The sequence below is a fragment of the Durio zibethinus genome, chromosome 26, assembly GCF_047325235.1.
Source record: "Durio zibethinus cultivar Kanyao isolate XHJ-2024 chromosome 26, ASM4732523v1, whole genome shotgun sequence".
Taxonomy (NCBI): Eukaryota; Viridiplantae; Streptophyta; class Magnoliopsida; order Malvales; family Malvaceae; genus Durio; species Durio zibethinus.
In genome coordinates, this window is record NC_143187.1 from 16,902,022 (window position 1) to 16,927,325 (window position 25,304).

A 25,304-nucleotide genomic window follows, 5' to 3' on the forward strand; every position below is an offset into this window, starting at 1 on the left:
AAGAAACCAATGAATGTGTCCACATATCATCTCATTTGGGTTTTTATCTATTTTATTTTTATATTCTTAATTAGATAAATTTACTAGCAAATGTGCCAATTATAAAAATACCAAAACGATCCACATCTGACAAATTTTGATCTATCTCAATTAGGTGAAGGATGATATTTTAAATTGAGAATGAGTTGAGACAAATCAAACTTTTTTTTTAAAAAAAATCAAGTTGACACTGCATTTGCAGTGATTTGTCCGAATTCATTTCGATATATATTTTATTTTTTATTTAGTTTATACATATATATGTATTATATTAATAAAATATTTTATTTGATAACTTTATGAAGTCTTTTCCTATTGTTTTTTTGTATTTTTTTATCCCTTATCCCTTTTCTCATTCTTTGATATTTTTATTGGATTAATTTTACAAGAAAAAAATTAATTAAAACATAGGTTTATATTTGATATACTGTTAGTATATAAATTTTATATATTGTTAATAAATTTATACATTGACAATACATAAGATAATATCACTTTATTTGTGAAATAAATTAAATGATGTTATCTCATTAATGAGTAAATTTTTTTTTAAATTAAAATTTTGTATAATTATTTTAAGAATTGATATTTATTAATTAATAATATATAATTATTTGATTTATTAATAATATATAAAATTTATACACTAACATTTCGTCAAATATAAACTCTTAAAATATTTGCATTTCATTATCATTTATTTTATTATTTTATTTATTTTTTATTAGATAATTTTTTTTAAGAAATATGATAAATAAATATGAAAAAAAAAAGTGTACATTAAGAAAATTAGATGAGGGTTCAAATTTCAGGAATGAGTTGTTGTAATTTTCCCCTTGTTTTGTTAACCATAACTTGTTGATTCTGATCGAGCTCCGTTACCGCTCCCTCTCTTTCCTCCGCATGGTCTCCTATTCGTGGTTTTTTATGCAGTACCTTTGAGAGAGATAAACCCTCTTATTCTATCTTTACCGGTTTCGAGCGATTTCCATTTCAGTTTCCCGTCCACATATGACCATGAGCAGCGCCACCAGAGCCAGAAACTTCCGCCGCCGTGCGGATGAGGTCGACGACGATGGCAATGGAAACGATGATAACAATACCCCGACCGCCGCCACCGTTACAAAAAACCCCTCTTCTTCAAAACCCGCCTCAAAGAAACCCCCGAAACTCCTAAGTTTCGCCGACGACGAAAATGATGAAGAAACAACCAAACCCTCCTCGAATAGAAACAGAGATAAGGAAAGAGAAAAACCGTTTTCTTCCTCTCGTCTTTCCAAACCCTCATCTTCTCACAAGATTACCTCCACGAAAGACCGGAAAAAACCTTCTCCTTTACCTTCCAATGTCCAACCCCAAGCTGGGACTTACACCAAAGAAACATTACTTGAGCTCCAAAAGAACACGCGCACCCTGGCCGCCCCGTCCTCACGCGCTTCCTCTCTTTCATCTGAGCCTAAAATTGTCCTTAAAGGCCTTCTCAAACCCCAATCCCAAAATTTAAACTCCGAGCCAGATAATGACTCTCTAGAGAAACTTGATAAAGACGACGCAGAGTCTAGGTTGGCAACGATGGCGATTGGTAAAGGGGTGGATCTGGGTTCTTCGGCTTTTATGGACCAGGCAACTATTGATGCTATCAAAGCGAAGAAGGACCGCGTTCGGAAGTCTTTTGCAAGGCCTGCTCCTGATTATATATCATTGGATACTGGGAGCAATCATGTTGGAGGAGTGGAAGAAGAGTTAAGTGATGAGGAGGAACCAGAGTTTCGAGGGGGATTGTTTGGTGAAAGTGGGAAAAAGGGTGTGTTTGAGGTTGTTGAAGAGAGAGCAATGGGTGTAGTTTCAAGAAAAGATGGGATTCATGATGAGGATAATGATGATGAGGAGGAGAAGATGTGGGAAGAAGAGCAATTTCGGAAAGGATTAGGAAAGAGGTTGGATGATGGTTCTAATCGGGTTGTTAGTAGTAGTAGCAGTAATAATAGAGCCGGCGTTGCTATGGTTCATGATATGCAGCAGCAACACCAGAAAGGGTTTGGATATTCCACAATGGCTTCATACGGATTGATGATGCCTAGCGTGTCACCAGCTCCTCCTTCAAGCATGCTTGGAGCAACTGGGGCTTCTCAAGGTTTAGATGTTACGTCAATATCTCAACAAGCTGAGATTGCTAAGAAAGCTTTACAAGAGAATGTTAGGAGGCTTAAGGTAACCCTATGTTCTCTACTTGTATCTTTAGAGAGTATGAAATAGAAATCAAATTGATTTAGTTGGTGGTACTTTATGGTCTTTATATTGGATATTCTTTTTTATTACCTAGGAGTAGGATATAAGTTGGTTTATTTTCATTTTGTTGTTGCGAACAGTTTCTATGAGAAGTAATAATACCTTAATCTAAATCCGAGGGCTAAGCTAACTGGAAGTTGGAAGAACATGGTAAGTATAGTTACAGAAATGAGGAGTCAATTTTCCAGGCATTTCATTTTACATAAGTGTGTTATGTTATTGTCTTGGTAAAACAGATTAATTGTCTTGATATTTTGGAAGTTTTCTAAAGCTGGAAGGCTTCTAGAAACTATAACTTCTATGGTTTTAGTTTTGTTTTCCAATCTTTAGTCATTTAGAAGTTGAGGCGGAGGGGCAAGCCAATGGAAAAGCTGTGCCATGATGTTGGTTTCCTTAATAGGTTTGAATCAAAAGTTTTGCTAGATGTCTGTTATTATTTGTGAAACGCCAGTCATTAGAGTTTTGAGGATTTGAATGACTTTTGGTAATTGATTTAGTGTGGAGATTGTCTGAGGAATTGCTGCTGCCATGTTTCTTTGTGATTTCGCATTAAGTAAATGTGTGTTTGACATATTTTACTTTTGCTAGCTTGAGAGTTTGAATGAGTTTGCAAGATTTGATGGTGTAGTATATTTGAGTTCCAAAGCAATTTCTTCCCGAGTGTTGTTATTATGGTGTTCACATAGAGCCTTGCACTGCTTATGACTGATAGCATCTAAGGACTGGTATATATTATTTTCCATGAAACAATATGGGATTTGGATGATAATGAGATGTGTAAAACTCATAAATAGCTTTTTGATCCCAAAATGAGATTTGAATGACAATCAAGATTAGAACGGAAGGGCTCCAAGCTCCAACTTTTGCATCAAGTTCTTGATGGGTTTTCTACAACCGCATAATTACGTAACGAGCTCATTATACTCATGAAGTTTCAAGTTTTAACTTTAAATCTGCAGCATGCATAATGAGTATGAAATGACCATCATGCTACATAGTGTAAGAGGAAAGTCCAATATGCAGGATTATATCTAAAACCATGAATTTTATCATTACAAGGATGCCTTTTTAGTCAAATGGTCAGTTGTTTTGTTTGGTTGTTTGTGTCATCATCCAAAACTTTTTTAGTTTATTTAGTTATAACTTACTTTTTGAGGTACTTTTTCCTAATCTTATTCTTGTCAACTGGCCTAAATTTTGGTCGTTACTCTCTAGGGATATATTTTAGCTCAATTTAAGTTTCAGGTTTTCTCAAGGTCATTAGTTGAGTTTTAATAGTCAAAATTCCTATGTCTGTTGATCATTTGTGAGAAGTCCAAGCTTTTGCTTGTATAGTTGGTTAGAATGCATGACAGATTTGTGTAATGAATGAATCAAGGAAATTGAATGTTGTTTTAGAACCCACTTATAAGCAGATTTATTCTTGCTCTTTCTTGCTACAAAATTAGTTTAGTTTTTTTTTTTTAATTAAAAGAAAAACCAAAATTTGAAGCTATTTCGAAGATGCCCTTGGAAGTTTTAACCATATATCTTTCCCTTCAGTCCTCATCTCTTCTTTTCTAAATGTTCCTTACAGACCCTTTAAAAAAAAAATACTGGAGCTCTTTTTTCAATCCTTTTCAAATGAATAGTGTGAGAAGCTTTTTCTTGCTCCTTGATCCAGCTGATGGTTTTAATTCTTCATTCATTCCTTTGCTTTTTTAACTTGTAATTTATTTACAGTTTTGTACTTTTGAGTAAATGATGTAATCATAGTAAACTGATCGGATGAGATGTAAGAGTTCAGGTGACTCCTAATTGCAGCCTGAACTGGCTAGATAAAAGATTATTTGGGCAGTGGAGCCAATAAGGATTAGACTCTCTAAATGCTTAAGAGTTAAGAGATGTGTGTCAACATAAGCTCAAGAATTTTCTCTTAACTAATAGGAGAACTCTAGATGTAGCCAACTGCATAGACTGTAGATACATGTAAACATTGTAATTTCTCATTCTTGGGAACTCAAATACATTCTTTTGCCTGTCATTGGATTGCTGCAATAGATTGTAAGATATCCTTCAAGTATTTAATTTTTTTTGGATATGGGGTGATCAATGATGATAGGATATCTAAATTTTCATATGAATGCTAATAAAGGTTTTCCTTAGTCTGAAGCTCTTTTTTGGCATTAGGGCTTGTTTTGGCCCAATTGGAAAGAATGTTGTTCGAGTAAAGCTATTCTAAAATTTTTTTGGAGAGAAGTTAAAATGGGTTTTGCAAACTTAACCTTTAAGTGCAGTAGAATATTGAAAACTATTTGATAGTAGTATTTTTGCCTATTTTTAATAGATGAAGAAATAAAATACTCAAGATGGAGAATGGATATATGCTAGACAATTGATTGTGTTATTTAGGACTTATTTTATATTTTATGAGTTTGATCATAATCTTTATTTATTTAGGCTATTTTAGATCATTTAGGTTATTTTATATTTATTGGTATTTTACTTCTTTTCTAAAAATTAGGGCTTTAGGGTTATAATTGGTACTTTACGTTTATATTAAGGTTTAGGTTCAGTTATAAATACCTAAGTTGTAATAGTTTTAGGAGGCTTTTTGATGAATGAATTAGTGTGAATTACTTATCCTACATCAACTCGACTTTATTAAACTAAATCACAAGTTTTTATACGAAAGAAATAAATAAAATAAAGAGATATTTTGTTAATTAGAAATAAAAAGTAAAATCAGTAGAAATATTGGACTAAATAAAAAGATGAATGTGAATAGTATAATCATTAAATATTTGTTAGTATACATTAGCATTTTTTTGGAGAAGCTTCGATTAATGGATTTGTCTAAAAGCTCAATTGTCCTTCATGCATAAGCTAAAATTTTTAAAATTCTGAGAGCCAAACACCTTGCTTGGAAAAGCTCTTTCATGACCTAGGCCGAACACCATTTATATCAACAAACAGTGTTCCTTGTAAATTGATTAAAAATGTATGAATTACTTTACTTAATCACTTTTTTTCCCTTACCAGGAATCTCATGCCAGAACCACTTCATCATTGACTAAGGCTGATGAAAATTTGTCAGCCTCGCTTTTTAATATCACAGCACTTGAAAAATCTTTATCTGCTGCCGGTGAGAAGTTCATCTTTATGCAAAAGCTTCGTGATTTTGTTTCTGTTATATGTGAATTTTTGCAGGTACGCCTTTATCTAATTCTATGACCTATTTTTTCTGTGTGCCAATATCCTCCTTACTTTAGATATCTGTTCTGGATCTTATAGTTATATCTCTGTGTGCATGTGTGTTACTGTGAGTGTGTGTATTTTGAATTTTAAACAAGTTTTATTTTTTTATTTTTGAAAATTATAAGTGATTTGATATTTAATAATAACTCCTATTAACAAAAAAATTTTAATAATAACAAAATTAGAAAATACTTAAACTGAAATTATAAGTATATATAATGAATTGTAAATGCATTTTTATTGAATTCATATCAATCTCAATTGCTAACTAGATATTAATTCTATGTATAACCTTTTTCTATTATATGTAAAATTGAGAAAGAATGATTTAAAGATATAATAAAATTTAATGTCCTTTTACATTTTAATGTTTTAACCCATTTGTACTTATAGACACACACACAACACACATACACACACACACACACACACACCGGTACACAAGATTTGTCCATATAGCACCAGTGATCTCAAATAAACACCATATAAGTAATCTGAACTTTCTTTTGTCAAAATCACAAAACTTTAATGTAAATACTCAAGTTACAAATCTCAATTTCTCGGTTATCAACAGCTGTGAAACATAATTAGCAAAAAGTACTTAACATAAATGCAAAATATCAAATATAACCTAAAATAAGCCAAAAACTTGAAATTACAAGAAAGCACATAAAAGTATAACAAAGTATTAAAAGTAAATAATTTAATTCATCAATCAACTTTTTCCATTCTTGTGTCATTAATTGGTTTTCAAATTTTTTTTTTTTTAATTTCAATTTCCATCAATTCACATGTTCAACATTGATGTATTTGGAAAAAGCAGAAGATTTTGTGGACCCATTGAGCACTTTGGTTGGCACCTTATATTCAAATGGCGGAGCAATAGCGGAATTGCAGCAGCTATTTCCCCGAATTGAGACCTTTCGCCACCTCTATTCAACCAATATTGGATGTGAAGAAAATTCATGTGTCTAGCAATTCATTGCGGCTGCAAAAAAAGGCTATATCAGTGAATAATAGCAATAGTGGGACAAAATCAGCGCTATTCCCCTTTTTTTTTTCAGAATTGAATATAAGAAAAAAAATTTTTTTCATTATCAAGCATTAAAGATTAACAAAGCAAAACTCCAAACACAGAAAAGAAATCCTAGATTTACAACAACTCAGTAAAAAAACCAGCCTCAATCAAAGATCAAGAAATAAATTCTTGAAATCAAGTAATAATAAAAAACTTAAAAGTACCTATTCTTGCTTGTTTAAGTTTCTGCAAATTTTTGTAGTATAAGACTTAGAATTTAGATCTTGGAGAGATTTTGCTTCAAACTAAACTTTTAAAAGCCCATCCGTTAGCACTCCATGGGCCTGAGTTTGGCGTTTGGGGCTGTGGTGGTTGGATGGAAGAAAAAATCAGATGAGCCATGGCATGGATTGGATGGAAAGTTGGAGGGGGTTGGAAGCTTGGAGGCCAGTTGGCTACCATGGCTGGTGGATGGTTTGCAGGAATTATAGGAAACAGAGGTTGAGAGAAAAACATAAAGAAATTTGAGTCAAACGAGACTTTTGGAGGATGTAGGGGAATAAGGTTCATTTGCTCTTTTAATTGAGAGAAATATTTGAGTACAATGGGGAGTTTAGTGGGCATTAGGTTCAGTCAATGCTTGACCAATCAAAGATTAGTTTTTTTTTTCTTTTTTTTTTTAATTTAGGGGAACAATTTTAGAGTAGAAATAATTTATTAGAATTGAAATGTTTTGGGAATTAATTTTGATTTAGATTGAGAAATTTGAGATAAATAAATTTAATGTAAATTTGAAAGGGATATTATATTATAATTTAGACAACAAATAAAATATTAAATGATTAATATATTAATTCTGATTTTTATTTTTATTTGGATTTTATTAATGATTTTATTGTTTTGATATTTGTAAGTTGCTAGTTTTCTAAATGTGAATATTTTACTATATTATCAAAAACTTGTAAATAATTTTTTTATATAAATAAAATAATATAAGGTGTCATTAACTACTTTAAAAATCATAAAAAAATAATTTTTATGATTATAATTATAATTACTATGTTTTATAACAAGTTGTGCAAATTTGAAAAAAATTTACTATCATGAGGACTGCAACGATTGCAAAAATATCTATTATGTTCGCAATTGCGATAAACTCTACACAATAAAAAATGTTTGTGACCACAATTTAAATCCTTGGTTGGCACCCTACATGCTGTTTGATTTTTGTATGTTAACATGTGTGGAAAAAACTAAAAAATAAAATTGTGTGAAAACTAAGAGTAAAACTAAATGTATATTGAAAAACTGCTCTTAAAAATTACACAAGTATCTTTGGTTTATATACAACTAACTAGTAGGTAAATTAGGAAATTAAAGCTTCCTAAAATTGATTCTATAATTGAGGGATTGTCTATTCTAATTTTTTGTCTTTAATTTTAAGGATACAAATACTTAATTCTAGATATACAAATATAAATATACAGATTACAAGATTATAACCAGTTATAAATAAGTGTTTTCTCACACTCTACCTCAAGTTGGTGAATAAGTATTTTCCATTTCAGCTTGGAAATAATTTCTTGAAATGTTGCATTGTTGAGACCTTTAGTCAACAAATTTGCAAATTGACCCTTGGTTGATATATACGATGTTCAAATCAACACACTATCTAGTTTCTCCTTTATGAAGTGCTTGTCTACTTCAATGTGTTTTGTTCTGTCATGTTGCATGGGATTGTGGGCAAAGCTTATTGCAGATTTGTTATCACAGTAGAATCTCATTGATCCATCCCACTTAATCTTCAAGTCTTCTAGGATAATCTTTAATCATAGTAATTCACAAATTTCTTGAGCCATTACTCTAAACTCTGTTTCAATACTTGATCTTGTCCCTACATTTTGTTTTTTACCCCTCCAAGTCACAAGAGTACCACTTAGGAAAATGCAGTAGCCTGCATTGATCTTCTATTAGTTAGCGAACCTAGATAATCCACATCTGTATATGCCTCTAGAACCAGCTCTGAATTTCTTTTGAACAAGTTGCCTCTCTCAGGATTGGCCTTCCAAGTGTAATAGATGGTAGGTACCCTGTAGGTGCACTTTTTTAGAACTATGCATAAATTGACTTATCATACTCACAGCAAATGTTATATTAGGTCTAGTATGTGAGATAAATGAGTCTTCCAACTAATCTCTAGTACATCTGTCTATCTACAGTAGCATCTTCATGAGCTTCTTCAAGTTTATGATTAGGATTTATAAGGGTATTTGCAGGTTTACATGCGAGCTTCCCAGTTTCCTTCAAAAGATCCATGACATATTTCTATTGTGAGATGAAAATACTATACTGTGAGTGAGCTACTTCAATTCTTAGGAAGTATTTCAAACTCCTTAGCTTTTTTATCTCAAATTCTTTAGCAAAACATTGTTTTAGAGATTCTCTGTCTTTTTCATCATCTCTGGTTACAATTATATCATCAACATATATTAATAGAATTGTGACTCTCCCTGAATCTTAGTGCTTGATAAACAGTGTGTAATCTCCCTTACTTTGCTTATATCCCATTGCTAGCATCCCTTTGACAAATCTCCCGAACCAAACCCTAAGAGATTGTTTAAGGCCATATAATGCCTTTTTTAGCTTGCATACTTTGTTTGCTTCTAGATGAGCTCCAAATCCCGGTGGAACCTTTATATATATATATATATATATTTCTTTTTCCAAATCTCCATGTAGAAAGGCATTCTTTATATCAAATTGTTGAAGCTGCCAATTGTATTTTGTAACCAAGGATAACAAAATCTTAATTGTATTCATCTTGGCAATTGGAGCAAAAGTTTCCTGATAATCCACTCATAAGTTTGAGTGTAGTCCTTAGCCACCAACCTGGGCTTATATGTTTTAATTGTACCATCATCCTTGTATTTTACAGTGAAAACCAATTTATACCTAACTAGATTTTTTCCTTTAAGCAACTCTACTAGTTCCCACGTCTTATTTTTCTCTAAGGCCTACATTTTTATTTTCATGGCTTGCCTTAATTTCTCATTGGATAATATCTTGGATAATTTAAGTTGGAATAGAAATAGTGTTTAGGCTCACAAGGAAAATTTTGTAGGATGGTGAGAATTTTTCAAATGACACAAAAATTAAAGATTGTGTATAGTGGATTTTTAGTACATTCTCCTATTCCTTTCCTAATGGCAATAGGGAAATCATAATCACTAGTTATAGTTTAGGAAATTCATACTCATTTTGAAAATAGAGTCAAAGACTATAGTTACCTAATTTCTAGAGTTAGGATTAAGGTTTTGGACTTGCGTCGGTTCAGGAGTTGGAACTTTTCTTATTGAGCACACATGTAATTCTTTCATAGAATCAAGAACAATATTATCTTTTGTCACATCTTTTGTGTTTGGAATAAGTTCAGACTCAAATTCAGTGTTTGACTTAGACTCAAAAGAAATAGGTTTAGACTCAGAAGAATTAACGAATGAAAATGTTAAAGAAGATGACAAGTCAAGCAAAAGGAAGTTTTTATCCTTATATTCCATGAATGAAGTCTCTTCCTGAAGATAAGGTTGAGTGAAAAATGGTTCACTTTTTTCAAAAGTGACATCTGTAGACACAGAGAATTTTTGGTAGGAGGATGATAACACTTATACCTTTTTTGAGTTGATGAATACCCTACAAAAATACACTTAATTGCTCTAGGATCCACCTTCCCCCTATTATGACTGTGAACATAAACAAATGATGTACAATCAAATATCCTAGGTGTGAGGTTGTTTGTGGTATTAAAGTTGGGATAGAATTGTGAGAGTAGTTTGATAGGAGTTTTAAATCCCAAAACCCTTAAAGGTAACTTGGCAATGAGAACAACTTCCCCCCAGTAGGATTTGGGTACGTTTGCTTGAAAAAGTAAAGCTCGGGTTGTGGTTAGTATGGTTGTTTTTCCTTTCTGCAACTTTATTTTGCTGTAGAGTATTAACACAAGATGACTTGTGGATAATCTCCTCTTTTTGAAAATAGGTAGATAGACTCTGGTTGAAATAGTTTCTTCCATTATCAGACCTAAATCTCTTGATTTTCACTCCAAATTGATTTTGGATTATGTTTTGGAAGCCTAAAAACACACTATTTACATCTGATTTGGATTTAAGTAAAAATATCCAAGAGACCTTGGTACAATCCTCTATGAGAGAAACAAATCACCTTACACCAGAAATACTAAGAATTGTAGAGGGACATCATATGTCACTATGAATCAAGTAAAAAGGGGTAGAACTTCTTTTGTTACCAATTGGAAAAGATACACGTTTATGCTTTGCAAGTTCACAAACATCACAATGAAAATTTTCAACATTTAATCCTTTGAACAAAAAAGGAAACATGTTTTTCGAAGTTCCAAAAGAAAAATGTCCAAGATGAAAATTATAAAGCAAGATTTTGTCTTTATTTGGAGATTTTTTAGAAAGAAATGAGAAAGGTAAATTATTCTTGATATTACTTGTATTGTTTGATGTCTCAAGATGGTATAGTCCATTTTTTTTCTTAGCAAGTCAAGTCCTTTTTCCTCAACTTTGGTCTTGAAATTCACAATAAGAGGGATAAGAAGTCATTTTGTAATTCATGTCTCTAGTAAGTTTTTGAATAGATATTAGATTAGTAGACAATCAAGGAACATGAAGAACGTTTTTAAGAACCAAGAAAGGATTAATTTGAATATCTTTTAATCCTGTCACTGTAGTAAGTGAATCATCTGTAACAACAAAACAATTTTCTTATTACTAGGACACAGGGTATGTGTATTAAACTTTTGTGAGGAATGTGTCATATGGTCTATGGCTCTTGAGTCAATGACTCAGAAACTCATAATAGGCTTAACTGAGACATTTAATCCATCAGAATTAGAGACTTTACTTGAACTTGAGACCTTACCCAAGAAACATACCCTAGTAGGCTTTTCGAGGGTTTTCAATAGGCTTCTGAGCTTCTCAATCTCTTCTTTTTTCAAATCGCCTTGTTCCTGAGACATCTGTAGTACTCCAGTGGTTTTACTAGTTGACACTTCTTCAAATCGGGTGGTAGTGATAGTAGATTTTGTTATTTTTGACATTGTTATCTTTCTTTGAATTGAAACAAGTCTTAAGATATAACCAGAAATGACTCTTAGCAATGAAGGCTAAAGAAGGCAAAAATAAATGGCTATGAAGGCCTTAACTGGGTTCGGCGATGAAGGCCTAAAATAGAAGTGAGCAATTAAGGCTGAAAATTTGCTTCCCAAGATGAGCTTAAAGCTCTAATACCATGTGGAAAAAACTAAAAAAAAAACTGTATGGAAAATTAAGAGTTAAACTGAATGTATATTGAAAATCTGCTCTTAAGAATTATACAACCACTTTAGGTTTATATACAACTAACTAGTAATTAAACTAGGAAACTAAATCTTCCTAAAATTGATCCTATAATTGAGGGATTGTCTATCCTAATTTTCTGTCTTTAATTCTAGGGATACCAATACTTAATTCTAGGGAATCTAGGGATACAAATACTTAATTCTAGAGATACAAATATAAATATACAGATGACAAGGTTACAATCAGCTATAAATAAGTTTTTTCCCACAACATGGTCTTAGGAATGTTAAATTTTCTAAATGACTTGCTGTTAGATGTTCAGTTTTCTTGAGGCTACTTTTCTATTTGCGTAACTATACTTACTTTTTTCTATGGTTTTCTACTCAGCATAAAGCTCCCCTTATAGAGGAACTTGAAGAGCACATGCAGAAACTTAATGAAGAACGTGCATCAGCTGTCTTAGAAAGAAGATCTGCAAATAATGATGATGAAATGGTGGAGGTTGAAGCAGCTGTGAAAGCGGCAATGTTGGTTTTCAGTGAACGTGGAAGCAGTGCTGCAATTATTGAAGTCGCTACAAATGCATCCCAGGCTGCAGCTGCTGCCATTAGAGGAAAAGTGAATTTACCGGTGAAGTTAGATGAATTTGGTAGAGATGTGAACAGGCAGAAACGTTTGGATATGGAACGGAGGGCCGAGGCTCGTCAATGCAGGAAAGCTCGATGGGATTCTAAGAGATTATCATCCATGGAAATTGACAGTTCCTATCAGAAAATAGAAGGAGAATCAAGCACTGATGAGAGTGATAGTGAGAATACAGCATATCAGTCAAACCGCAACATGCTGCTTCAGACAGCAGATGAAATTTTCAGTGATGCGTCTGAGGAATATTCCCAGCTTTCTGTTGTTAAAGAGAAGTTTGAAAAATGGAAGAAAGATTATTCTTCAAGCTACCGTGATGCTTACATGTCATTAAGTATTCCTGCTATCTTCTCTCCATATGTAAGACTAGAGCTTCTTAAGTGGGACCCACTCCATGCCAATGAAGATTTTTCTGATATGAAATGGTAATGATAGTTAACTTGAGTTCTATTGAGCCATTCAAGGTAAAAAGGAAAGGAACTTCAGTTCTGTTGCTAATTTCACTTAAATAGCATGTTTTGAATCTTGGGATATGAGCTTGGTTATCTTATTCTACTGTGACTGGTGGCAAAAAGAAGTGTATGGTAGAATGAACAAACACATATTAAAGGTTTCTATTTACATCTATTTCAATTATCAATGATACTAAGAAATTCTTTCCCTTTTGCAGGCATAATTTGCTATTCAATTATGGTTTTCCTGAAGATGGAAATTTCGCCTCCAATGATGCTGATGCTAACCTCGTTCCGGCACTAGTGGAAAAGGTTGCACTTCCAGTATTGCATCATGAAATTTCCCATTGCTGGGATATGCTTAGCACGCAAGAGACGAAGAATGCTGTTTCTGCCACAAGTTTGATTATAGATTATGTTCCTGCTTCTAGTGAGGCATTAGCAGAATTATTAGTTACTATCCACACTCGTCTAAGCAATGCTGTCTCTGATATTATGGTATTGGGGTGTTTTAACTCTCTCTCCCTCTATATATGTATCTATCTATATATCTTTATTCATTTGTGCATGTGCACATCTGCAAAATGCATCTGTGCTGCCTGTATGTGTCTGTCATATCTGTTTCCTTGTGGATATGTTAACTGATACTGTTCTTGTTATTTATTTCATAGGTCCCAACATGGAGCCCACTTGTGATGAAGGCTGTGCCAAATGCTGCTCGAGTTGCTGCGTATCGGTTTGGAATGTCTGTTCGTTTGATGAGAAATATCTGCTTGTGGAAGGAAATCCTGGCATTGCCAGTTTTAGAGAAGCTTGCTCTTGATGAGCTTTTATATGGAAAACTTTTACCCCATGTTCGAAGCATTACTTCAGATGTTCATGATGCTGTCACAAGAACAGAACGTATTTTAGCTTCTTTATCAGGGGTGTGGGCAGGCAGAAATGTCTCACGAGATTCCAGGTACTAATAGTGTCTGTTAATACTGTATAGAAAAAGGTTAATCAGGTTGAATTAAGTTCCCTGAATCATCTCTCTTCACCTGCTGTAATCACCATGATCCATCTGTGTGTCAATGAAACTGAGTAAATTTTAAGCAAGCATGGTCCAATTATGCTTTGCACTGCCATATAGTCTCCAAATTTGATTAAATTCCTAACATCCTGCTCCTGTCATCCCCAACCATCTACCCCTGTGGATTATTGTTTGCTTCGTCTGTTTTGTTTCCTTCCCCCTTTCTTGTGCTACAAACATTGTTTTGCTCATTATTTCTTTTAAAAACTGTTTGCCTCTTGAAATTCTCACACAGACTCACAACTCAAACTCAATCATAGAAGTTATACATGCATAATTAGACTATAAAACAGTGGTTTTCCTTCTTTTTGGCCTTTTAAACAACATAAACTGCAAGGATACGGGTTTGGTATATTTGGAATTCATTAAAAATGACGTCTTCTCACTCTGAGGTTTCCCTTGGCTCAGTCTCATGATTGTTATTATTATTATTTTTTAAAAATGTGCAGAAGCAAGTTGCAACCACTGGTGGATTATGTGTTGTTGTTAGGAAAAACATTGGAGAGAAGGCATGCATCAGGCGTGACTGAAAGTGAAACTGGGGGACTAGCTCGTCGGTTGAAGGAAATGTTGGTTGAGCTAAACGAATATGACAGTGCATGGGATATAGCAAGGAGGTTTCATCTCAAGGAAGCATTATGAAATATGCTGTTACGGGTATGATATGATTAACTTGACTGAGTGAAACAAGTTACAGATGCTGATGAAATGAAGAAAGGTGTTTGTTGTAGTTGAATAATATGCCAATAGTTCACTATTGAAACTTAAATTCTAAGGTTGGCTCTTCTTAGCATCAGTTGGGCTGTAACTAGGATGCTCCCTCTGTTGACCCCATAGCTTTTACTCCCCACTTTATACAGTTTCTTCTCTCCTTTTCTGTTTAACCATTTGGCATAGACCTCTGATATTAAACCTGGAAGTATGCGCTGTCTGTTAGCTTCAATAGTATCTTCTAAGTTCTAACTGAAACCCCTTTTGAGTTCTTTGAAGAACCTTGTAAAATTTTGGGATGCAATACAATTCTTTTTTTAGTGTTTCTGGTCCATTTTTGTTGCTACTTAATCGAACTTTTTTTTTGCTTCTGCTAATATGATATGATATGAGATAGGAATAGGATATGTCTATCTCGGATTCTGCTAACCTTCCATTCTAACTAATGATTCAGACAGTAATTTTAGAATGTTAGTGACTTTCAAGTATTTATAGGTGACATTTCTTATAATTGCATCTTCACTTTAGTCTCATGTATAAGCTTATACTTGTTTTGCATATTATTTTTCAGTCTCGTTTTTCTTCGAAATGATGCATTTTTGGTGAACGTTATTTGGAATTGATACTTTAATTATATTACTTTTCACGATTTGATACATATAAAAAATAATATACTGTTTGATACCTACTTCATACCATTGACTAACAGTGTTAGATAAAATGATAGTAGTAAATATTGACTAATAAAAATGCATCATGATTTATGATTTTGTTCATTGAATTTTTTTCACGTCAGAATATTATTGGAGTTGATATTTGGACGAATAATCTGACAGAATAAAAATTGTTTGAAGTAATAAATATAATAACACAAAAATAATAATACAAAAGTAATATATTGCAATAAATTCATAAGAAATAAATAACAATCAATACCCAATGCATGAAAAGTAAATCATATTAAAATTTACATGAAAAACCTTTCAATTTAAAGGGAAATAATCACAAATCATTAAAAAAAATTATTATTATTTTTTATTATCAAATAATGAGTATACAAAAATTTTTTTAATTAAAATTAAAACTAAACAATTAGAGAGAATTAAAAAAAATTTTACAAAATAAATGATTCAACAAATGCATTTTAGATTTGTTTCTAAATAATTTAAATCATAATTTTTATTATTTAAAATGTAAAATACTGAATCATAAACATATTAATAAAATTTTAACTCAATTAAATCATAAATTAATTTTTGTTTAACCTCTTGATCAAACCGGCATTTTTTTTTTCTTGTTTTCGACCCACACTTTTTCCACTCTTTTAAGCAACCCCTACACCATTTAAAATGGTGCTCTCTTAGGTCGCTAAAAACAAAGCCTTTTGGGCTTTTAAAATAATAAAAGTATGATACTGAATCCCACACACATTACAATCTTCCCTTCCAGATTCAGATCTATCATCATAATAGTTTTATTTGGAAACTCATCTTGACTAAGGAATTTGTTTTGGTCATATTATTGTAAAGTTTAAAATTTTTTTAAAAAAATGTCTTAATCAATATTTTTCAATCATTATCTCTGTCATTCAAAATATAGGATAATAAGTTGTGAATGTATTAACAAAATTTTAACTCAATTAAATCTTGAAAAAAAAAAGGTTAAAAAGACAAGAAAACATTGATTTCTTACTTTAGAAAACTAAACAAACAAATTGGAATTAACATGAGTTTGATGAAATCCTTAACTCTTTTGCGGAGCAAACTGTGATAAGATTTTATGCATACGGACATTATTTGCCATTCAATAAAATTGTGATTTGCTCTAACAACTAGATTTTTCAAATGTTTCGGATGGATAGCAATAATCCTTATGGCATTCCGCAAACATGAACTCAATAAGAGAATAAGGATAAAAAATGGCCATGTTTTTTCCTTTTTTTGTCTTATAAAAATGGACAATTTAATCTTATGTTGATAAAAACATAAGGTTACAGTGTTTCTTTGTTTACTAGTGAAGTGTGAGCCAACAGTGCTTTGGTAATTTATTTGCTTTGGCTGAAAGAGAGTGCTAAGCATGTTTTCCAAGCTTCGTTCTATATATTTTACATTCATAGCTACAGTATCATTGTGTTCAACTAGAAGGCTATATTTCTGCAAGTAACTTCTATAAGTAGGCACGAAAGCTATCTTTTTCTCAAGCTTTCATCGAGAATGACTCAATTTGGCTGGCTCATGTACATGTCTTCAAAGGCTTCATTGAATGCCTTTGGCTTTTTCTTGGGAAAATCACAAATAGTCTTAGTCCCACAGCGGAAGACGATAAAACAGGATTATATTGGCTTAGACAAGCCTGGAGTTTCCCTTAAGTCTTTCTCTCCTATAGAGAGCTGAATAATATTCCTTGTACTATCCATAAACTCTTAACCAAGAATTTCCCATAGATTCCCTAGACATGCGTTTCAGGCAATGAAAATGATAATGATTCTTCACGATGAAATGTAGGACAATGCCCTTTGCTCATAGTCTTTTGACTAAGCATCCAAGTTAACTGCGATTTCTCTAACTATGTTGTACATTTGATTGTTAATATGAAAACGCATATTTAACCTGCGAGATATTATTCGTTTTAATTCGAAAATCTCACAATTTATTATAGTAGATTCTTAAAATCTCTTGATGTGGGATTATTATGTCATCAACTCCCCTATTAAAACTTAACATTTTTGTCAAACTCAATATAAAGCACATAAATCTACCGAATTACACTAAACATTGGACAAGCCCAACTCAAAACATACAAAATTATAAGATCATTCTAGAGGTGATTGCCACCGTATCACACTTGGCTCTCACAAGATTTTAGAAGTGACTCTCACAGTATAGTACTTAGTTCTTGTTTGACTGGTAATTACTCTAATACTATTTGTAGAGACTCGCACTCAACTTGTAAGATATTGTCCTGCAAAAATCTCATAATTTTGTTTCACAAAAAACACCTTATAAATTTGAGTTTAAATCTCTACTTATATATCATACCAGATCTTTAGAATCTCCTAATATGAGATTGTGATGTAACAATTAATAAGTCCCTTTTCATGTTTCCAACCTTCAAAGATTTTCAAAACTTGGGTCAAGATTGGTTTGTAATTATCGTCAAGCAACTGATTACAATAATCAATCATGAAGATTACCAGCTTTGGAATGTCTCTATCTTTCGAGGGAGAACTTTGTCTTTTCACCTTTACTTATACACGAATGAACTTCCCAGAAAATCTCACTAGCGCCATTAACAACATTCGTGATGAGATCCCTTGTCACGGTTTTGATTTCAATGCAAGCTTCTCCTAAGAAAAGCTAGTTGAAATCTGTTCTTAAATTTTCTAGAACTGGAAAATGTGCATCAAATTCAAGTTTGGTAGGAACCTTCTTACTATCAACAATGCTCATTCCATAATATATGGGCTGTAAGAAATTTTAATGTTTCTTTAGCTGTCTAATGGTTGAAAGGTAAGAGGAACGATCAGAATATGGACTTGACAATAGTGACTTCTCAAGTTCACTAATGGAATCCAAGATCTTCAGAACTGCTATAGCAGTGTCAAGAAAGGGACTAGTATAATCTCTGATAGCGGCAAATGTGCAATTTTTGGAAGGGCTAGGCCTAATAGCAGCTTCCAAAAATACCAACTTTTTGTTTGCCTCCGCTAATCTTATTCTAATTTCATCTAAAGCAAAGGCAAGAGCTTTTGAATTCTCTAAGCTAGTTTTCAGTAACTTCCTACTAGCCAAAAGATTGTCAAAGCTCTCCGCCTTAAAAATGTTAAAATCGAAATCTGAAATTCTGGAATCACTGTTTTTAAAAAATTCAAAAATTTTGAAAAAAGGTTTTAAGGTGTGTAAAAGTGTTTTTTTTTTTTTTTAAGTTTTATTCATTAATGTATAAACTTTCAAAATATAATGAAATTTAGTTATTGATTATGTTTTGTATTGACGAAACCAATTTAATGAACATTCACCGGTGTATTTCATAATCATCAAATTTTTATAATTTTTTAAAAAACCTCAAGATTATTTGGAAGGAGCGTTCTCAAAGTTATTTTTATTTTGTCTTTTCTAGACGATCAAGGGAGTTCTTATAATTTAATTAAGTGTTTATTTATTTTAGGGATTTAACTATCTTTTTAAATTAAAATAATTTATTATTTATTAAAATAACTAAATAATAATATATTAGTTATTTAATTTGCAAGACTAAACAAAGTTTGAAAATCCAAAACCATAGTCCAATTGTCATTTTTAAACTCATCAATTGGGTGGATCGAGCTTGGTTTGGGTTCGATTAATTTAATTCGGATCATTCGAGTCTTTAAAAAATTAGGTTCATTTTAAGTTGGTTCATTTTGATTTTAGGTTAGGTTCATTTTTTGTTTGAACCAATTTAAGTTTGGATCATTTTGGTTCGAATATTTCGGGTTTGACACACGGATTATTTAGGTTTGAATCATTTGTGTTTGAATCATTTTGAGTTTAATTTATTAATATTTAGAATCAAATTAGATTAAATTTAAATAGATTATTTAATCGAATTTGAGTCAAATTTTATTATACTTTTGTTAAAAGATAAAAAGTAAAAATAAATAATATTTTAAAAATAAATATAAATATTATAGTTTATATGCTTTAAATTAGAGTTAATCTTTTTATAAATGAAAAATATGTGATTTTATTCTATTCAACAAATTTAAAACAATTCAATGACATGATAGCAAAACTACACAAAAAAAGACCTTATGAGTTTTAGAAAAACGTGGTTTGCATTTAGCCATATCAACGTAAATTTGACATGTGCAAGACACAAAATATATTTTTAATTAAATCGTGCCATATAAGTACAAGTATAAAACATGCGAAACATGTTTGTCACATTTGATATATTTAATAGTTTTTATATATGTTTTAATTTAATATAAATATATAAAAATTATTCTAAAATTTTAATTATAATACAAAATTACATAGTTAATATAATCATATAAAAATTGTTTTATATTTAATTACAATACACATTTAATATGCAATTATTTTTTATATTAATATAATAACTAAAACATAAATAATCATTTTAGTATAGTTATATCTCATTATTTAATAATTTATTATTTTGGATTTTAGTATAATTAAAGTTCATTATATAATTTAAAAAATTAATAATATAATCATAACATAAATATAACTTATATACACAAATCAATAACTTGTTTTTATAATTTAATTTATTTCACATGATAGTTAATACCTCTTTATAATTATAAGAGATTAAATAATTTATTCTAAATGATACATTGATATGTATACTCATAATAATTAAAAATATATAATTCATTTTAAATCATATTATAAATTATTAAAAATTTTATAAGTAACATAACATATATATAATTTATATTAGTTTAATATTAAAAATATATATTAATTTGACATTTTCAATAATTTTAATAACTTTTCATTTGTGTTATATTTATTATTTTTATTAAATTAATATTTTAAAATAAAATTACACTTAATTTAGTTTCAAACTATTTTAGTCCATTTGATTTTAGGCTAAATCGAATTTAAACCATTTTAATTTCGGATCATTTCATGTTTGAGTTGATTTGAATTAAGATTAATTTAGATTCAGGTTATTTTTATTTTGGGTTGGATGGGCTTGAATTGATGACTTTTCATGATCAAATTAAATTCGGTGGGGTTCTAATTTTAGTCAGTTGATCAAATTTTTTGGATTTGAATTGAAATTGATAAGTCTAGCAACTTTAATCCAATTATTATAGATTTTCACTTCTTTTAATTTAAATTACTTTATCATCTTGTCCTTTTTCAATTTGTAATTAATTTTCACACTTTTATTTTGAAAATCTCTGTTCGAACAAATCCTAGTCTCAATGATTCTGGAGGACCAACTTATCAACTATTTCCACTTTTACAGGTTCAACACACAATGGATGAAATTTTGAGAAGTCCTGATTTATTCATTTCATGCTTTCTTCTGTGTCACTCATTTACTTTTTCTCACACAACTAATTAGACCCAAACCAATCCTCACTTGCAAAATAAATATCTCAACGCGAAACTTCCACCTACCATGCCATAAGATTTCTTCATCCACATAGGTGGTAAACAGGTTGGTTCGAATTGGTTCAAATCAAATTGTCTTCGAATTTCGATTATTTAGATTATTATTATTTTTATTTGGATTATCTTGGATTTAAATATTTTAAGTTTTGATCATTTTGAACTTAAATTTTTTTGAATTTAGATAATCTCAAATATGAATTATTTCGAGTTCAAATTATTTCGAATTTGGTTCGATTCGATTTGAACGGAACTTAGATGGATTTAAAATAATTTTGAAAATTTGTAAGTTAAGACTTTTTTATAATTTTGAATATAATAATTAATTTTACTCTTTAATTAAATAAAAATATGGCAAAAATATAAAAATTAAAAATTAATAAATGTTTTTATAAATATTTATTATATGATAATTTTATAGTTTAATATTATCCATTACTTTGTACCAAAAATATTATCAGTTACTTTTTTTAGTCCATCTTATATGTTCAATAGCTAAATAAATATCTAAGTATAATATATAAAAATAAGTCTAAAACCATTAGGTTACATAAAAAAATCATTTCAAGGAAATAAAGCCCACTAAATATTTATATAAATAGTTTTTGTATCCGAAAGTCTTAACTCAATAATTCATTGGACCATTGGATACCTAACCTTAGCCACTTAGTTAAAAACATTTTTATTTTTTTATTTTATTAATTTTTTTAGTCATTATATTATGATTATTTAACAAATATTTTAAAATTTCAAGAATTTTCTTACATTTATTATTTCTTTTTTTTTTTTTTGGAAATAAATGAAATGCCAGCATAATTACTTTAGATCTATTATTTGAGTAAATGTTCAATTAGAATGTTAAATAGTAGACATTAAAAGATTATTATTTAATTGGTTTAATCTTAACAATCAATATTTAAAAATTTTGAAAAACTACGGTATGTAAAAATTAATTGATATAGTATTGATCCAATTTTAATATTTGATCATTTTGAAATTAACATTAGAGTTAGAATATTCATCAATTACCAATTGTCCAATTATAATATTGAATAATAGACATTATTAAAAAGAGTATATATTATCATTTACAAAAAATATTTAATGTGAGTAATTGGTTAATTAATTATTTCAATCTTATATCTATTTTTTTTTAGTTTATATATGAATTATTATACTAATATTACCACGTTTAAATATAATCATATATAATAATTGATCAAAAGTTCCATTAAAATGTTGAATTAGATAAAATTATATGCACCAATTCACTTTAACATTATAACATTGGATACATTCATATGTATCAATTGATCAAATTTCCCAAAGTTGAATATCAAACATTATTAAAAGAACACTAATTTGATCATTTTAACATTAACATAAATGTAATATTAGATATACACCAATTGGTCAAATATCCAAATTAAAATGTTAAATAGTAGATATTATTAAATTAATTAATATAATGTTATTAATCCTAAACTCAACAAATGTAATTATTTAAATATAATTAATCTTAATATCAATTAAGTATAAAAATTAATTGTATTAAAATTATTACTAGTATAATATACTTCAAAATTATATTTTAATTTACTATTGATAATAATTAATTCTATCCTCACCCTAATTTTACTTATAATATATATTATTAAATCAATTAAATATCATATTAAATTAAATTCCTTTTCATCTGATATTAAATTAGAAAGTAAAAACTGTGAAAAGAATTATCAAAAAATAAAAAAGTGGAGGCATTCCCAACTTCACAATACTCTTCAAACAAAAATTCTCAATTTCACAATCCCCTCCAAACAAAGATTTCCAAAACCAATACCATATCCTAACTCTCAACTCTTAAGCAACTATTATTCAACTTTTTTTGTCTTCATGTTTCAATTCTTAAACAATGTATTTAATTTATAAGATATTATTTTATTTTCAAGTAAATTTAATATTTTATTATGTTTAAAATACTAAAAAAATATATAATCTAAAGTTAAATTTATTAGTAATGGTATTAATGTTTTCCTCAAACCATCAAATTCAATTAAATGTTAAAATTATAATATAAATTCTTATATTTGAATTATTGTTATATTAAAATTGAAATTTAAAATGTGAAATAAATATAATAAATCAGTAATATATGTAAATGATTATTTTTATAATGAAATCAAATTTTAAATTAATGATATTATTTTTTATTGATAATTATCGTAAACATAATAAAGATAGTATTAAAAATCAATTGATATTCATATTTAATGTGCTTCAAAATTAATTTTACTTCATAATCGAATTTAATGATTCAATATTAATTTTGTTAATGGTAAATTATTTATATAATTACTCAATAATTATAAACAATAACATTTAAAAATTTTTAGTTAAGAAAAATATTTATCATATTTTAAAATAGTCATATATCTCAAGTTTTTTGTGGATTATAATTCGATGTTTTACAAGTTTTAAATAGGATCAATTTCGAGTTTGAATTATTGTGGATTTGAATCATGACAGGTTGGGATTGTGTCGATGTCAAGCTCTTTTTAGTTCAAATTTTTTTGATCAAATTTTTTAAGTCTCAATCTTTGATTTTTTTTTTTTTATCAATTCGAGTCTATTCAAATTGGCTTGAACGAATTTTAAATTTAGATTGTTAAATTTATTCATTCATTAAAAAAAAAAAAAACCCAACTTGGAAGTTTAAAAAAGTGATCTGATTTTGTAAGAATTATTCAAAAAATTGGATTTAAATGTCCCTTTTTTAATTTAATTCATTCACAACAGGATGAATAATTTTGCAATAATTTTGTATTTACTTTTAAATAATACTGCCATACTTTTCTTTAAAAAAAAAAAAAAAAAAAAAACACTACCATATTATACATCTTTATCATTTCTTGAATATATTTCTCTTTCTTCATGGGACTTAAAACTCTTCGAAAATCCATATATGATTCTTTTCTAGGAATCCGTATATGATTTTTATTTCCACCAGTACATCTTTTTTTTTTTTTTTTTTTTATGCATTTAAGAAACTTGCCCAACATTTGAGGTGGGATTAGAATTTTGTAGTTGCATAATATATTGGGCCATAATTGGACAAAGTTTGCGCCCAATAATGTTTTGAACGCAGGCTTCAGCTAAGATTTTAAAGCTCCAGATCAACCTAATCCCAGCCCAATTTATTATTTTATAGTTATTTAATATCTTTTAATTCATTGAATCTATTCAAATCAATAATTAAAAAAATAAAATACATATAAAAAGTTTTACTCATTATAAATATATACATATGTATAAATAACGGGGGATCTACTGATACCTTTTTTTCACCTTCGAATCAAAATAACTAAATTTTATAAATTTAGTTTTAATTCAAAGCTTATAGCTTACTGAGTTTGATAATTGTTGATATCACACGACATCAAGTTCAAACTCGATCTATAAACATTAATTTCTCGTTGGAAGGAGCATATTTTAAATTTTTAACTTATTTTTTTGTTTTTGAATTTTTAGTAAGTAAAAAATTATTATGCAATTTTTTTATAAGCAATTATTCAAATCCTCCCTTCTCAAAATAGAAAATAAAAAAAGTTATGATTTCCTTTCCAAAAATTTCATCCATAAGCTTAAGACAAGAGAGAAAGAAATGTTCCAACGGTTTTACTCTGTTTGAAAGGTCTGAAACTAGTTCCTTCAATTTTGCAATTTTGTTTGGCAAAGGTTAATGAGTCATTGACCATTGCCAATAGCAAGTGTGGTTTAGCAGTCATTATCTTGTAAGAGCTCAAATTAATTTATCAAACTATCAAGTAGTTTAATTAATATTACTACTTCAATTATTAAATTAGTACCACTTGCCGTTGTACATTTACTATAATTAATTTATTTTTTAAAATACTACTAAAATTCTTTTTGATTTTATGCTATTAAATCCTAGTAGTTAGAGGAATCTTGAATTAAAAACTTTTTCCTTTCCTAATCTTTTTAATTAAACATTTTTTTGCGCATAACGATATGAGCCTAAGGTGAGCTCCCCTGGATCATACAAATTTAATTCAAAATTAATATAGTGCATGTTAAAGGTAGGTCAATGGCCAATTGATTGAATCAGTAAAATTTTTGTACTTTTATTTTTAAATTTTAAATTAAAATTTCTCAATAATTTTTTTGATAAATCATGTATAAATTCAATATAAAATCTCATTACTTGCATCATGCTCTGACGAGGTAATTTCTACTCATTCAAACTTTTTTATTAAACAAAAATGGGTCACCTCAGAATATGAATAGGCTGGCAAAATTATTTTATTTTTAACCAATTAGTGAGGTTTC

At 29.5% G+C, this 25,304-nt stretch overlaps 1 protein-coding gene and 1 pseudogene across 2 annotated transcripts; one reads left to right on the plus strand and one right to left on the minus strand.

The window, feature by feature from the left end:
• The first annotated feature begins 849 nt into the window (after positions 1-849).
• Positions 850-15,157, plus strand: ILP1 (GC-rich sequence DNA-binding factor-like protein). Of its 2 annotated transcripts, XM_022860611.2 has the most exons (6): positions 850-2,250; positions 5,350-5,517; positions 12,334-13,013; positions 13,259-13,538; positions 13,712-14,001; positions 14,562-15,157. In XM_022860611.2, exons 1-6 carry the CDS (start codon positions 1,051-1,053, stop codon positions 14,752-14,754), a joined length of 2,811 nt encoding a protein of 936 aa, XP_022716346.2. In that variant the 5' UTR covers positions 850-1,050; the 3' UTR covers positions 14,755-15,157. The 2 variants fall into 2 exon arrangements, with proteins under 2 accessions (XP_022716346.2, XP_022716347.2); XM_022860612.2 differs by lacking the exon at positions 5,350-5,517.
• Positions 15,158-16,511: 1,354 nt separating this feature from the next.
• On the minus strand, positions 16,512-18,296 carry LOC111274308 (exocyst complex component EXO70A1-like; annotated as a pseudogene).
• Positions 18,297-25,304: the final 7,008 nt, after the last annotated feature.